Source organism: Herpailurus yagouaroundi, unplaced genomic scaffold (assembly GCF_014898765.1).
Source record: "Herpailurus yagouaroundi ecotype Mexico unplaced genomic scaffold, PumYag 164, whole genome shotgun sequence".
In the NCBI taxonomy this organism is placed as follows: domain Eukaryota; kingdom Metazoa; phylum Chordata; class Mammalia; order Carnivora; family Felidae; genus Herpailurus; species Herpailurus yagouaroundi.
The window spans coordinates 2,978,305-2,992,977 of NW_024412405.1; the positions used below are offsets into that span (position 1 = coordinate 2,978,305).

The 14,673-nt window shown below is 49.8% G+C and overlaps 1 protein-coding gene across 1 annotated transcript in view; it reads left to right on the top strand.

Annotated features, from left to right (window-relative positions):
- The window catches only part of COL4A1 (collagen type IV alpha 1 chain), a 97,439-nt gene that overhangs the window by 40,665 nt on the left and 42,101 nt on the right, over nt 1-14,673 (top strand). The window contains exons 11-21 of the mRNA XM_040486970.1: nt 775-810; nt 1,706-1,747; nt 3,143-3,229; nt 3,689-3,715; nt 3,869-3,919; nt 4,685-4,729; nt 5,328-5,381; nt 7,436-7,477; nt 9,064-9,148; nt 9,747-9,782; nt 12,178-12,342. Of these exons, the coding sequence (XP_040342904.1) occupies nt 775-810; nt 1,706-1,747; nt 3,143-3,229; nt 3,689-3,715; nt 3,869-3,919; nt 4,685-4,729; nt 5,328-5,381; nt 7,436-7,477; nt 9,064-9,148; nt 9,747-9,782; nt 12,178-12,342 (670 nt within the window). The remainder of the gene's footprint in view (nt 1-774; nt 811-1,705; nt 1,748-3,142; nt 3,230-3,688; nt 3,716-3,868; nt 3,920-4,684; nt 4,730-5,327; nt 5,382-7,435; nt 7,478-9,063; nt 9,149-9,746; nt 9,783-12,177; nt 12,343-14,673) is intronic.

Sequence of the window (14,673 nt, forward strand, 5' to 3'; positions counted from 1 at the left end):
CTCTCTCTCCCTCTCTCTCTCTCCCTCCTTCCTTCCTTCCTCTCTCCCTCCCTCTTCCTCTCCCTCCCTCTCTCCTTCCTTCCTCCCTCCTTCTTTCCTCCTCTTCCTCTCTCCTTCTTTCCTTCCTTCTTTCCTTCTTCCTTCCCTCCCACCCTCCTCCCTCCCTTTCTTCTTCCCTCCCTTTGACCCTTCCTTCCTTCCTTTCTTCCAAATCCAGCAACTCTAATGTCCATTCTTGCGAAAGTAACCTCTTTTATATTCTTGCAAATAAATGGACTCATTTTTGTGAAAGAGAATGACTAGGCTTTTTTTTTTTTAATGATTAAAAAGCATTCTGAAATTTTGCTGCAAACACAGGAAGGTTTTTACTTCACTACAGTCTATGCACTTGAAGAAATCATTCAACTTTTTAAGATAAGTAGTTATATCCAAAGTAGACAAACGTGACGTTATTTCCAACCTGGAAACCCCAGGGCTCTCAGAGAGTTTGGCTGATAATTTAAGTCATCACCTGTTAGCCGGGCACATTGTTGGGTCAGTGGATTTCATGGGGAAGTGCCTAAGATTCTGAGGTGTTTCCATCCCTGGTAATTATTGTCCTGGACTAATTCCTAGTTATTTTCAAAATTTTATAGATCCGAAGCACAGGAATAAAATTTAAATATTTAACAAATATCCTGTTAATCATGGGAATCTTAAGATAACCTCATTAAAAAGCATTTAAAGCTTACCAGGGTTATGAATGATATTTAATTAAAATGCTCTTTTTTACAGGGCCCTCCAGGTCCTCCTGGCCCTCCAGGTGAAAAGGTAAATATATTTTTCATTTGAATTTCTTCAGCATTTGTATATGCCTACCACAAAATCACCATAACTCGCTGTTTAGTCTCTATAAACAGTTTGAGAAAGTGATTTTTTTGTCTCTATTTAACATCTGTCTACACACCTGCCCATGTATCCGTATACCCATCCCTCTATCTGTCCGTCATCCATCCATCCATCATCTGTCCATCTGTCTCCCTGCCCACCCATCCATCCATCTATCCACTCATCCGTTTCCATCTATCCATCCATCTATCCATCCATCTGCCTGTCTGTTCATCTGTCTATCAATCATCTATCTATCTCTCTGTCTGTCTGATCTATCCATCTGTTCTGTCTTTCCTTTCACCAGTCCCTTACTTTGGAATCGTTGATCTTTCCTTTAGTTTTCTATAGTCACATTTTATTTTATTTTATTTTATTTTATTTTATTTTATTTTATTTTTAATTTATTTTTGAGACAGAGAGAAACAGAGCATGAATGGGGGAGGGGCAGAGAGAGAGGGAGACACAGAATTGGAAGCAGGCTCCAGGCTCTGAGCGATCAGCCCAGAGCCCGACGCAGGGCTCGAACTCACGGACCGTGAGATCGTGACCTGAGCTGAAGTCGGACACTTAACCGACTGAGCCACCCAGGCGCCCCTATAGTCACATTTTAAAAACCTTAAATTAAAAAAAAAAGGTTTTATAGAATTCTTTTTCAAGAATACTTTAAAAAGCGTTTTTAATAGCCACTGAATACCGCAGGACACAGCTTTGTGGAAAATGTTATGATACTTGTTGGAAGCAGCTCCTGCCTTGACCCCACCTTATCATTACATTTTGTGTGATTTTGAGCAAAGTGGACAACTCAAATAACGGAAGCCTAATTTTTAATCAACAGGGGCAAATGGGCTTAAGTTTCCAAGGCCCAAAGGGCGACAAGGTGAGTACACGTGGCTCTGGACTGTTGTCACGTTTATTTTTTATTTTTTTTTTAACTTATTTATTTATTTTGAGAGACAGTGGGAGCGGAAGAGAGGGTGAGAGAGAGAATCCCAAGCAGGCTCCGTGCTGTCAGCACAGTGCCTGATGTGGGACTCACACTCACGCCCATGAGATCATGACCCGAGCTGAAATCAAGAGTCAGATGTTCAAGCAACTGAGGCCCCCAGGCATCCCATGGAGTGTCGTTATGTTTAAAATCACAGTTGTAGGGATGATAGAATTTCAGCCTCTGGACCTCCTCTTGGACCTTCCCAACCGCAGTTCCCCTATTCTGCATGTTCTTGAATTTATTAGTGTTTTCCTTAAAATGCATGGCTAGAAGTCACTGAGGTTTTCTACGTGTGGTCTGACCAGCAGAGAATACAAGGCCATTCTAGTTCTACTTCCCTGTGCGTTGAATTCAATCAGAATGTTCCCAGGCAGTGATAAAGCCAGACCCAGACTTTATTATAAAAGAGGCGCATTTAGGACTTGGACGTTAGTAGCACAGCTATACTAAACCCTGCAGAGATGGATGGCCGTCATACGAGTCGGGAGAGGCAGGGAGGCAGAGACTGGAGCAGGGGAGAAGGGAGGCCAGCGGTGGCTCCCTGATCCTCCAGTGATCTCTCCACCAGTTTCCCTGAGTCAGACTAGCCACATGGGCACCAGCCAAGTGGGGATTCCGGGCCTGTGGCAGCACCTACCACGGGGCCCACGTTCTTCTCCATCGGAGCCCAAGTCGGTGTAGAGACCACTACCGGTGGGCGCCAGGTGTACCAGAGGCCTGGGCAGGTCTGGGCTGACCTGCGGCCTCCATGTTTCACCCCAGATTTGGTCCAGTCTTTCCATAAACCTCCGAGGAAGGTGACCCCGCAAATTGAATGTTTTGGATCTCATTCATCGTGAGATGACTGGGATTCTCTGTACTTCTAGTTGCGTCCAGCTGTCCGAGTTCCCGAGGGAGAACATTCCCGATGGTTCCCTTCCTTTTCGTGCCCCTAAAGATACGTCCTTTCCTCTCAGGCTGTTAGCAGTCTGTGACCCTTCCCTCCGTGCCCTCAAAACGCGGGAGGACAGCCTCTGTGTCCTGCTACGTATGCATGTACCGCAGAAGTGCATGTGCGGTCCTCACGTATGCACGCGTGCAGAGATGTCTCGTAGATGTTCAGGTTCCATTCCTATTACCTGAGGTAGCGGCTTTCCTGACCCCTGAGAGGTGAGAGTCTCCTGGCTTCGTGTCCTTAATGTACCATCTACCTACTGACACTGCATTTTGTGCTGAGACGGGGATAGATTAGAACAGAGTATGATTACCTTTTTGAAAACCAGATGTTCTATTTTGCCTCACCAGGGTGACCAAGGGGTCAGTGGGCCCCCGGGGGTTCCAGGACAAGCTCAGGTTCAAGAAAAAGGAGACTTTGCCACTAAAGGAGAGAAGGTAGGAGATGGACTTTCTTAGGTGAATGCCGGCTTTCGAATTTGGGACAAATTGGAGGGATGCAGAGAAAACAGGTTTATAGATTGTCCGTCCCGCAAAATATGAGCATAGGGGGAGCAGAGGCAGCTGAACTGGGTTGGGGCAAGGCTGAGCTCCACGTGGGGGCTTCTTAGATGCACCAGGTTGAGGCCAGGCTGGGTCTGCAGCAGGGACAGAGGCTGAGGGTGAGGGCGGAGGGTCCCAGCTGCCGTGGATCGAGCATAATGACGTGGTCTTCCTAAAGCCACACCCTTCTGGGAGTTAGGACACGAACACGGGAGACCAAAGAGAATTTCCTTGTTGACGTATCGGGAAAAGGCATTGTTTTCCTTTTCCATGTTCAGTGTGGTGTGTCAAGATCAATACAACCGTTAATCCTGATGGCTCACTCTCTTGATCTCTTTTTAAAACTTCTTTTAGGGTCAGAAAGGTGAACCTGGATTTCAGGTAAGGCCCACATTCCTATTTGTTTATCATCATTTTGTGGGAACGTTCACGACGTGTTGGGTTGAAGTTATGAATTTCTTCACCTTCAGTATAATATCGACTCAATTTAATATTTTACTTAAATGTCCTAATGAATCTTTCTGTTCTTTCAAGGGAATGCCAGGGGTTGGAGAGAAAGGGGAGCCCGGAAAGCCAGGGCCCCGAGTAAGTGCCTCCCAAGTCCTTCTGTTCCTGACTGTAAACTCATTCTCCTCCCTTTCCTAGAATCCCAGACTTACAGAAACACGAGTTGAAGAGGTCTGTCCTCTCCGGAAGGGCTTTCTCGAAGCCCTTGTAGCAGGAAGGATGAGGCCACCTCCACCTGAAAATCCCCCCGGCAAGGCTGAGGCCTTCCACCACAGAGAGCTGGGGCTGGGGGGCTCTCTGGACAGCCACCCGCCTGCTGGCTTCTCACTGAAAGCCCCCAGTCCTCTTGCTCGGAGTGCTGGGTGCTCTTTTTGGCTGCCTCCTGAGCCTGCTCGGGGCTCCGCCCGGAGCCCAGACTGCATGGCTTAGACGTGAGGTGTTCCGATGCTTCCCACCCCTGAATCCTGGGGACGGGAGACCCACCCGCTTGTAGCGGCCTGAGCCCGTCCTGCTCCTACCCTGAAAATGATGCGTGCAGACCCCCATTAAAACGAGTCCTCTGCCTACCTGCCACTGGCCCCTTGCCATTCAGAAAACCTCTCTGCTGTTAGCTCTGACGCCAAATGTAATGGTTATCTTGGGAGATTTGGGGCTACTCCGGCTCCGTTTTCTAAAAACTGGAAAGTCCTCTTTGGCTGTCACTCCACACTTATTCTCTGTATACCGCATTACTCATTAGTGTGGTGTGGGCAGCTAGCTCACGTAGGGGTTCAGAGCCTTGGTGTTAGAGCATATTTATTGTTATTTTTATGAAATTCTAACATCTAAATCTTCATTGTACAGGGAAAACCTGGCAAAGATGGCGAAAAAGGAGAAAAAGGGAGTCCAGTAAGCATTTCTCTATAATTTTTCTTTTTCTTTCTTTCTTTCTTTCTTTCTTTCTTTCTTTCTTTCTTTCGAAAGGGAAAGACTTTTTTTTATTTAAGAAAATTTTTTTTGATGTATTTTTGAGAGAGAGAGAGACAGAGTGTGAGCTGGGGAGGGTCACAGAGAGAGAGATACAGAATCTGAAGCAGGCTCCAGGCTCCGAGCTGTCAGCACAGAGCCCGACGTGGGGCTCGAACCCACGAACTGTGAAATGATGACCCGAGCTGAAGTTGGATGCCCAACTGACTGAGCCACCCAGACGCCCCGAGACTTTTTTTTTTTTAAATGTTTATTTATTTTTGAGACAGAGAGGCAGAGCACGAGGGGGGAGAGGCAGAGAGAGAGGGAGACACAGAATCCGAAGCAGGCTCCAGGCTCTGAACTGTCAGCACAGAGCCCGACTCAGGGCTCGAACCCACGAACTGCGAGATCATGACCTCAGCTGAAGCCAGACGCCTAACAGCCTGAGCCCCCCAGGTGCCCCCGTATTTCTCTGTAATTCTTAAGAACAAACTGTTGCCCTTGTTTGCTCATTACTGTTCTCCATGTTTCACTTCAGGGGTTCCCAGGTGACGCAGGGTACCCAGGACTCCCCGGACGAGAAGGTTTCAAGGTCAGTGGTGACACTACTTGGAGCTTTACCTTATTTTGTAGTTCAGCCCAGAAGTTGTTCGTAGCGTAAAGGACTGTGGACTCAAATAATAAAAAATATTTACCTTCCCTACGAGCAAATCACAACTTAATTTTGTGGTTTTATTTGTGTGTGTGATTTGAAAAAAATTAAAAAAAAATGTTTTATTCAAAAAATTTTTTTTGTTTATTTCTTTAAGGTTTATTTATTTTGACAGAGAGCGTGTGAGTGGAGGAAGGGCAGAGAGGGATAGGGAGAGAGAGAATCCCAAGCAGGCTCTGAGCTGGCAGCACAGAGCCCGACGTGGGGCTCCAACCCATGAACCATGAGATCATGGCCTGGGCCAAAGTCAGGTGCTCAATGGATCAAGCCACCCAGGCACCCCTGTGTATGATTCTTTTTAAAAGAACATAAAATGTTCCACTCATTCAAGTTTTTATGCCTTATTTTTGGTAATAGATGAATTTTATCTGGCTACAAAACAGCTGAAAAGGCAGAAAGAGTGAAGAAAAGAAAGCTTATCTGATGTTTCTGTTCCCCTCTCAGAAACGGAGTGCACCATTGCCCCGTGTATCCACACGCACACACCCTGTAAAACCACGCCCTGTGTGTGCACAATTGCCCTGTGCGTACACACACGTACGCCCTGTAAAATAGTAATGTGTGACGCCTCTTGGCCTCCTTGCTTAGTGATACGACGCGGGTAAGGATGTCCGCACGCACGGCCACATGGGAATGTACTCTGTGCCCAGGCCTTCTGCATGGCATCTGGGTCACACCCACGTGGGGATGGGTACAAGTATCTGTGCTCACTTGTCTGCTCCTTTCCATGTCACAGATTGCTACAAGTGTAATTTGGGGGGGGGGGTCAATGTTTACACTCTCTTTTTTGAAAGTTTTGCCACAGGCCACCAAATTGCCCCTGAAAAAGAACAGCCATCTGTCTGGGGTCCTTTTTTGTTTTTTTTTTTTGGCAACTGCTAGCTATCAAACCTTAAAAAATATTTGTCAGTGTGGTAGGCAGAAAACTAGATAACATAAATCTCTGCTGAAGTAAGAAGTAGTTTGGAAATATTTCTAGTGGTGACTCATAGACCAGGGAGCAGACCTCACGGTTCGTTCACGAAAGCCAAGGAAAAGGGACGTAAGGGAAAAATCCTTCACTGGTACTGTAACTTTTTTTTAAAAAAGTCAAATCTTGTAGATTTTAAAAGGTAAATCCGTTTAGAATATATTAGCTAAGATATTTTTTAAGTCCCAAAGATGTTTCCAAAGCCTCTTCTCGTATTCAGGTAAGAAAAATCAAAACATTGAATTCTGGTTTACTCCTACTACATTAAGGGACTATGTGCAGATCTTAGGACTTTTAAAGATGCTATTATGATGGCTTACATAAAAACATTAGATATAACAGGATTAATTTTGTTGAGTTTGTCTTCTTATATGAGTGAAATTAAGCCTCAGAGTGACCAGAATTTATCCCCCCCCCCCCCCAACGTTTTCAGGTAATGCTGGGTTTTAAGGAGAGAGGCGAAACCATAAATATCCTTTTACAAGGACTCCGAGGCAGCCTCGGACAACCTTTCACCTAAAAATCTCTAATAACATGATTTCTTTAAGAAAATACATTGAGAAATCAAAAGCTTCCATTGCATTTCATTTTATTGAAAGACCACCACATTCTGACTCAACTCACGGATGGCTCTATGCGAGTTGTCCAAGGGAGCATGCAACCAACCAAACACAGCAAACGTTGTGAGCGCCTTCGTCCTGTTAATAATTGCGCTCCCGGTTATGATTTGTAGAAATCCTTATTTCCACGCGGCACGCTGCACAAAGCAGAGTGAAGTGCATTCGTGTTTGTTATGACAGGTCCGGAGCACTTGAAGGTCCGTCCTCACGGTGAGGAAAATAATTTTAGTGTAAGTGGGCACAGTCTTTATTTTAACAGGAAAAAAAAAAAAAAGAAGTTGAACACTGCTTTCTGCAAGACAATCCATATCGTCAGAAAAAGCCACGTATTTTTTCTTTTGTAGGGAGACAAAGGTGAAGCAGGTCCCCCAGGCCCACCTGGAATCGTGAGTAAAAATAATGTCTGGTCGTCTGTGCGGGCGTTTGACAGTGAAGAGAAGGGGGTTGGGGCCACGGCATTCCTGCACTTACATTTGTATATAAAGAGGATGCTTAGTATTGAAAAGAATAAACTTGTACTTTGTATTGCATGGAGTTGGGCACTTACATTTTATTATATTTGGATTATTTCCGCATCCCCTTGGCCACAGAGAATGGAGAGATCTGCCCATGGATAAACCGAGCTAAACCGTTAGAAACTGGCCCATTAGGCAAAGTGTGAAGAGAAACAGGTCGCCCATAATTTGTCTGGAGCACAACAGTTTTTGTGTCTGCAAAGAACATTTTACCTCTAGTCCACGGGTGTAGCTGTACCTACCTGTGCTCAGTGCGTGCAGCGTCTTTTTCTTTTTAACAGTGAGCGTTCTTCATTTTTGCAAGTTCTCTGGGAACGACCGTTTTCAGTATCCTTCCAGAGAGCCGTGCTGTCGCTGGCTTAACCCGTTTTGTCCCCCCGAGTCTTCTTTGGAACGATGAAAATGTTCCCATTGCTTCGTTTGCTGCAGGTGGAGGGGTGCCCAGTGCTCGCACATGTCTGCGTGTCCGCGCGGCACTCAGGGACTTCTCCTTAGGGGGCGTTTCCCGGACTGGGGTCCCTGCGGCAGAGTACGGACCCCCCCGACTGCCGTTCACACCGCCACACAGGCTCGGGGTTCCTCTTTCTGTACCTGTGATCGGGTAGCCACCTTCGAGTGGCCTGTGTGTAGCCTCATCGGCGGATTTTAATCTGTTCATTTCGTCACTACCAAATTCTATTTTTTTTTTTAATTTTTTTTTTAACGTTTATTTATTTTTTTTGGGGACAGAGAGAGACAGAGCATGAACGGGGGAGGGGCAGAGAGAGAGGGAGACACAGAATCGGAAACAGGCTCCAGGCTCTGAACCATCAGCCCAGAGCCCGGCGCGGGGCTCGAACTCCCGGACCGCGAGATCGTGACCTGGCTGAAGTCGGACGCTTAACCGACTGCGCCACCCAGGCGCCCCGCTACCAAATTCTATTTTAAGGGAAATAAGCAATATTTGAGCTTGCCATTTCCCTTGAATTTCTGTGATTTAGAAATGGGGTGACCTAGTTCACTCCCTTGTCATGAGGCTGACGGTGTTGGCCTGTGTCCCTAGGCCCTCGAGGACGTCCCCACTGTGGTCCAGTGAAGTCTGCCTGTGCTGTTCCACACTGCCCGGGAAAATCTAATAGTCCTCTTTAAAGTAGACTCTTCGTTTTATGGCTTGTCGGGACATTTAGAAATTCCAAACCCAAACCTCAGAATTGGTGTTTCTCTAACCTCACCTCCCTGGCAAAGCTCCCACCGGGCCAGTCATATTACAGGGGGCAGAGGGTCTGCCAGGAGGGCCCAGTGGAATGTCCGTTTTCTGTGTTGTCTTGACTGTCTCCTCCCTCCCCTTCCCCCACGGCTGTTTCTTTACTTCCACCTTTCCTGAAATCTCTGGAAGATGTTAGTTTTCTCTCTGCTCTTCTGTGACGCGCACCACCCGCTGCCCCCACACACCTCGGTCTCTTCTCTTCTGCCCCCAGGTGATCGGCACGGGACCCTTGGGAGAAAAAGGAGAGCGGGGGTACCCAGGGTCTCCAGGGTTGAGAGGAGAGCCAGGCCCCAAAGGTCAGTTCCTGTTTCTCCTCCGTCCTCCTTCCCCCTCCTCTGTCCCTCCCTCCCTCCTCCTCCCTACCTCCGCCTCCCCCTTTCCTCCCTGTGCCCTTCCTCCTGCCCCTCCTTCCTACCTCCCCCTCCTCCCCCCACTCTGTCCCTCCCTCCCTCCTCCTCCCTACCTCCCCCTCCCCCTTTCCTCCCTCTCCCCTCCCTCCCCCTTCCTTCCTACCTCCCCCTCCAACCCCCTCCTCTGCCCCTCCCTCCCTCCCTCCTCCTTCTTACCTCCCCCTTCCCTTTTCCTCCCTTTTCCCTCCCTCCCTCCTCCTTCCTCACCCCTTCTGTCCTTTTCTCCTTTACCTTTCCTCCATTTTCGACCCTACACCCTCCCATTTTGGTGACACTGACAGGCCTTGCACGACCGCGTGGTGACAGACCTGCTCAGGTCTGTCCTTTGTCCTGGTGCCAGGTCCCCCAGAGCCCATCTCTGCCTGTCTCGGCGGGGCCAGGGGCGCTGTGTTTCCCCCAACGCTCTTCCCTGGCGCCCGGCCCGGGGCCTTGTGGGCACAGACGCTCGGGCTCGGGGTGTCTGACTCTCCCCTTCTCTTTCAAGGTTTCCCAGGATTACAAGGCCAGCCAGGCCCTCCAGGTGAGTATCCTTGGCCGACTGTTTCAGATAACTGTACAACGTCTGTGTGCTTCGTGTCCGGAACATGTTTGTTGTGTATGCCAGGGTCTGCCAGAAACGGCTGGCGATCGTGTGCATGTTTTTCTAGTTATGACAGCAAGGTGTGTGCACAGCTGTGGTCCTTTACTTTGTAAGTCACAGGCGGCCCTGCGGGTGTGTGCTCCTGGGGGTTCTCATGCCTTCCTCAAGTCCCATACTTCTCTCCCTGGTTTGGACCGGCCTCCTGCCCCCGCCGACCCCCAGGCTCCTTCCCTCCACCCACACCCCCTCCACTCAGGTCCCCAGTGTCTGGCAGGCCCCGCTCCCCCCCCCACCCCGCCTCACTCACCCCTGCCCAAGGATGCAGATCCTGTGTGTGGCAGGCCCCTTCACGCCCCCCAGCCTCATTGCCCCCCCACCCCAGATGCAGGTCTGCAGCGTCTGGCAGACCCTTCAGCATCGGTTCCCACAGTCCCTGTCTGTGGGGTGACTTTGTTTCTCCCTTGGGACTAGAATCCAGGGCTGAAGTCTCCCTTACTGATCTGAGCACCTCTTCTCTGTGGAATCCCACAGCTCTTGCTTGAACTTGGTGTGTGATTGCATCACACCTGCTGCTTAGCTAGTGTTGGATCCTGTGTGTGTGTGTGCATGTGAACATGTACGTGTGTGTGCATATGAGCATGTATGTGTATGCATATGAGCGTGTGTGTGCATGTGAACATGTGTGTGTGTGCATGTGAGCATGTGTGTATGCATGTGAGTGTGAGTGCATGTGAGCGTGTGTGCATGTGAGCATGTGTGTGAGCATGTGTGCGTGTGCTCGTGAGCATGTATGTGTGTGTGTGCTCGTGAGCATGTTTGTATGCACGTGAGCATGTGTGCACATGAGCATGTATGTGTGCGTGTGTGTGCACATGAGCATGTGTGTATGCGTGTGAGTGGGTGCATGTGAGCGTGTGTGCATGTGTGCATGTGCACATGGGAGTGTGTGCATGTCTGTGCACATGTGTGTGTACGCGCTCTCCCAGTCCCTGGAGTGGGTCATACAGGCTGCGAGGGAAACCCACATGTGCCCTAGAATCGATACCACAGCCAAGCGCCTAGAATCCTTACATCTTTGGTTTTGTTTTTTATTTATTTTTGTGTTTTATTCTCTTTTGCTTATATTTTGCTTTCCCCTTTCTGACAGCGCTTTGGCTGTAATTTCCCCCAGGCTCCTTCCTTGTCTCTGGAACAGACTGTACTCCAAGTCCGTCCTGCATTGAGGATTTGCTTCAGCCATTCTCAGGCAGGGCCTTCTCTGCCCGCTTTCCTGCTTTCCAGCAGAGTTTTTGGGTCGGCCTCTAAAGTCACCCCATTCTGTTTCCACCCACTTTCTTCCTTGTGCTTAGGAACCATGCTGGGGCTTCTGTTTCCTCGTGAGCCCGTCACTTCCTATCTCCCCTGGCATTCACATTTACTTTCCAAAACCATTCATCTGCCCGACTGTCTCCTAACTGACGGTGTTGGGAAAGTCTTTGAAACTGCTCTGGCCTCATCTGCTCTCCCCTGGTTGGAGCCCGGCCGCGGGCCCAGCGCCCCGCCCCCCAGGCCGCGGGGTCCCCTCCTGGGTCTGCAGCCCAAGCCCCAGGGACCGCCTTCGGTTCTTGCTGCACTGAAGAGTGGGTTTGTCACGGATGGCTGCAGTTCCGCTCCTGGGACCTGTCATCCCTCGTATCCCTCGTGTCTGCGCTGCTCTGCTCTTGGTTCAAGGCTGTGTGACAGTCCTGCCTCTGCCCTTGGCTGTCAGTCCCCCACCTCGAGGCCAAGGTAGAGCAGCCCCCGAGCCGGTGTTCTGCCGGCTCTTCTTGGTGCGCATCCCAGGGGCCCTGCCATCTTGTCCCGTAACATTTACAGCAGCCGAACTCGGCTTTCACGTTCACGCCTGACCTCAGGCTCCACCAGACCACCTTATTTGTCTTAACTTTTTGGCTGTTCCGTGTAGATTGCCAATGCAGTTCCCATCCCCTAGGCCTCCTGTCCCACTTCTGCTTTTGTTCGGTGACATTTTTCTGCCTTATCCTCTACGTGGAAATAGAATTGAGCCCCAACAGCCTTTTCATTCATGCAGTGGGAATACTATTTGCACCAAGAGAAACTCACAGGTTTTTCGCGTCTGTGTGCTAAGTCCTTTTCCTTAAAGCTAACTTGTAGGAGACATTTGCCTGGCAACCTTCATGTGGTGGGAGGCCTGAAAATTTAGCTCGTTTTTACTTACCTAGAGCAGTTCCCCTCTTGGTGATGGGCACACCTTATTTAACCCTGAACGGAGTTAGGAAAATTTGTGTGGCAGACGCTGAGCTCACACGATGATGGTGACATTTTGCTCTGGTTTCAGGCTTCCCGGTACCAGAGCTGGCAGGTGCTCCTGGCTTTCCCGGTGAAAGAGGGCAGAAAGGTGACCAAGGGTTTCCAGGCACGTCTTTGCCGGGACCAAGTGGAAGGGACGGGCTCCCGGGTCCCCCCGGGCCTCCTGGGCCCCCTGGACAGCCGGGTCACACAAGTAAGTTCTTTCCAGGACAGTTCGCGTGTGTCTGGTGTGGGACGGGTGCCGGGCAGAGCTGCCTGGGTGTTGCGGGGAGGGGGGGGCGGCGCTCCAGGGTTCTAGTGGGATACAGAAGGCCGGGCGTCCCAGGCTTTGTGAGTGATTTGTGTCCCACTTAGCATCTTTGCAATGCTAGTCATGCTACGGGATGGGACTATAAAACAGTAACCCTGGTCAGAGGAATGAGAAACATACCAGCCAGTTCTGAGGCTCTGGGCATCGAAATGAAAAGGCAAGGCAGCTGAAAACGGGACACATTCCTGTTTATCCAGAGACACAGATTAGCACTAAGATGCGCGCGCGCGAACAAAGAGGGGTCTGCAGGGGATGGAACGCACAACTTCTAAGTCGAACGGTACTTTGTGTGGATGTTTCCCGCATCGGCTCACTGTCAGAGCTGAGCACGGGATGTTAAACTCTTGATTCAGTGAACGGGGTCCTGGGGCCCCAGAGTGACACCAACGCAGAATGTAAGACTTCAGAGGAGTTAACTCCAGCGGGAACATGTGAGATTCTCATAAGCAGCACGTGCGCCTCAAGCACTGGAGACCCTGGTCTTCTGTGGGGCTGACGCAAGGGGGGGCCATGGCTGCAAGTACCAGGCGGCTTATTTGCCAGAATTCAAACACGTCTTTAAGAAAGGGAGTTCTCGTGGGCGAGGCTCCATACGGAGGCCAGATAGGAACTGGAGGGAACAGTTGATTCCAGGTGTGAAGCTTTACCGGGAAAGGATCAGCATGAATTTTCTTTGTCAAGGTGCCCAGGGCGGGGGTGGGTCTGTGACTTCGCAGGGATGCCCCCCCTTTTTCCCACGGATCTGGGAAGGGTGGAGAATGAAGATGATAGTGAAGTCCTATGACATTCAGCCCCGAGTCACTTTCTCTCCATGTGTCTGAGAGGGTTGCGAGTGGCCAAGGGGCCTTCGGGGTCACAGGTTTACTCAACAGGTACCCCAGGCACTGTCACAGTCCTGCCCTCCTGGGCGTGCATCCCGTGGGGGAGGGGAAGCCAAGTGAATTATGTGGTCTGCAGGAGTGACAGGTGCGGGCTAGACACGAGCAGCGAAGGGACCGCCAAGTTCTGGGTGAGGGTGCTTCGGGTCATGGGTCTAATTTAAGTGGAGTGAGAGGCAAAGATTGAAGGGGATGAGGCATGCAACCATGGGGAAATCTGGGAGAACTTTTTTTGATATGTGTAATTTTTTTTCAGTACCAAAATAAGAACACATTTCATGTAAAAACATGACCTTCCCACTGCTGTTAGTTGAGGAGGATGCGTCAGCTGAGTGCAGTGTGACATCTGCCATCCCCGTGCCATGTTGTCCCATTTTGTTTATGTTAATTAAGTAATTCATCTGCATAACTTTGGGTTTTTTTTTTTTAACACTTATTTTATTTTTGAGAGAGTGAGACAGAGCGTGAGTGGGGAGGGGCAGAGAGAGAGAGAGAGAGAGACAGAATCCGAAGCAGCTCCAGTCTCCGAGCTGTCAGCACAGAGCCCATCATGAGGCTCGAACCCACGAACCGTGAGATCATGACCTGCGCCGAAGTTGGGCGCTTCACCGACTGAGCCACCCAGGCGCCCCTTAAGTGATTCACCTATAAATGAGATTTTTGTTCAGTTGCACAATGTATGTTAAAGAGGCGACGTCTTAAGATGAATTGCCCCCTGGGGGCCTGTCAGTAGCTCCTCAGCACAAGGCAGAGGCCTCTGCACCGCCCCGCCCTGTGCTCACCTGTGCCCACCGAGCAGTAGGAGCCCGGTCTGGACTTGCGTCTTAGAACCGCTCAGAAATCACCACCATGTTCTTGCTTTAGACTTAAGGTTATTAAAAAAAAATTTTTTTTAGTGTTTATAGTTGAGAGAGATGGAGCATGAGCGGGGTAGGGGCAGAGAGAGAGGGAGACACAGAATCCAAAGCAGGGTCCAGGCTCCAAGCTGTCAGCACAGAGCCCGATGTGGGGCTCGAACCCATGAACCGCGAGATCACAACCTGCGCCGAAGTCAGATGCTTAATGGACTGAGCCAACCCAGACGCCCCATCTTCAAGTTATTTTAAATTGATTTTCACAAGGATGTAAAGTTGCTTTCTTACGGGTGTGTGGGATTCTGCCTCAGATGAGGCTGGCCGGAGATACATTCTGGAAAAGGAAAGAAGTGAGTGATTGAATGTCTGCCCGTGTCCATGTGCCTGCAGTTGTAGGATCAGGGAGCTCATACTCCCCGGTGCTCACACAGCCTGGCGGTGCTGGCTCCTCACGGTCAGATAGTGTAGGGGCTGCTCTTGGA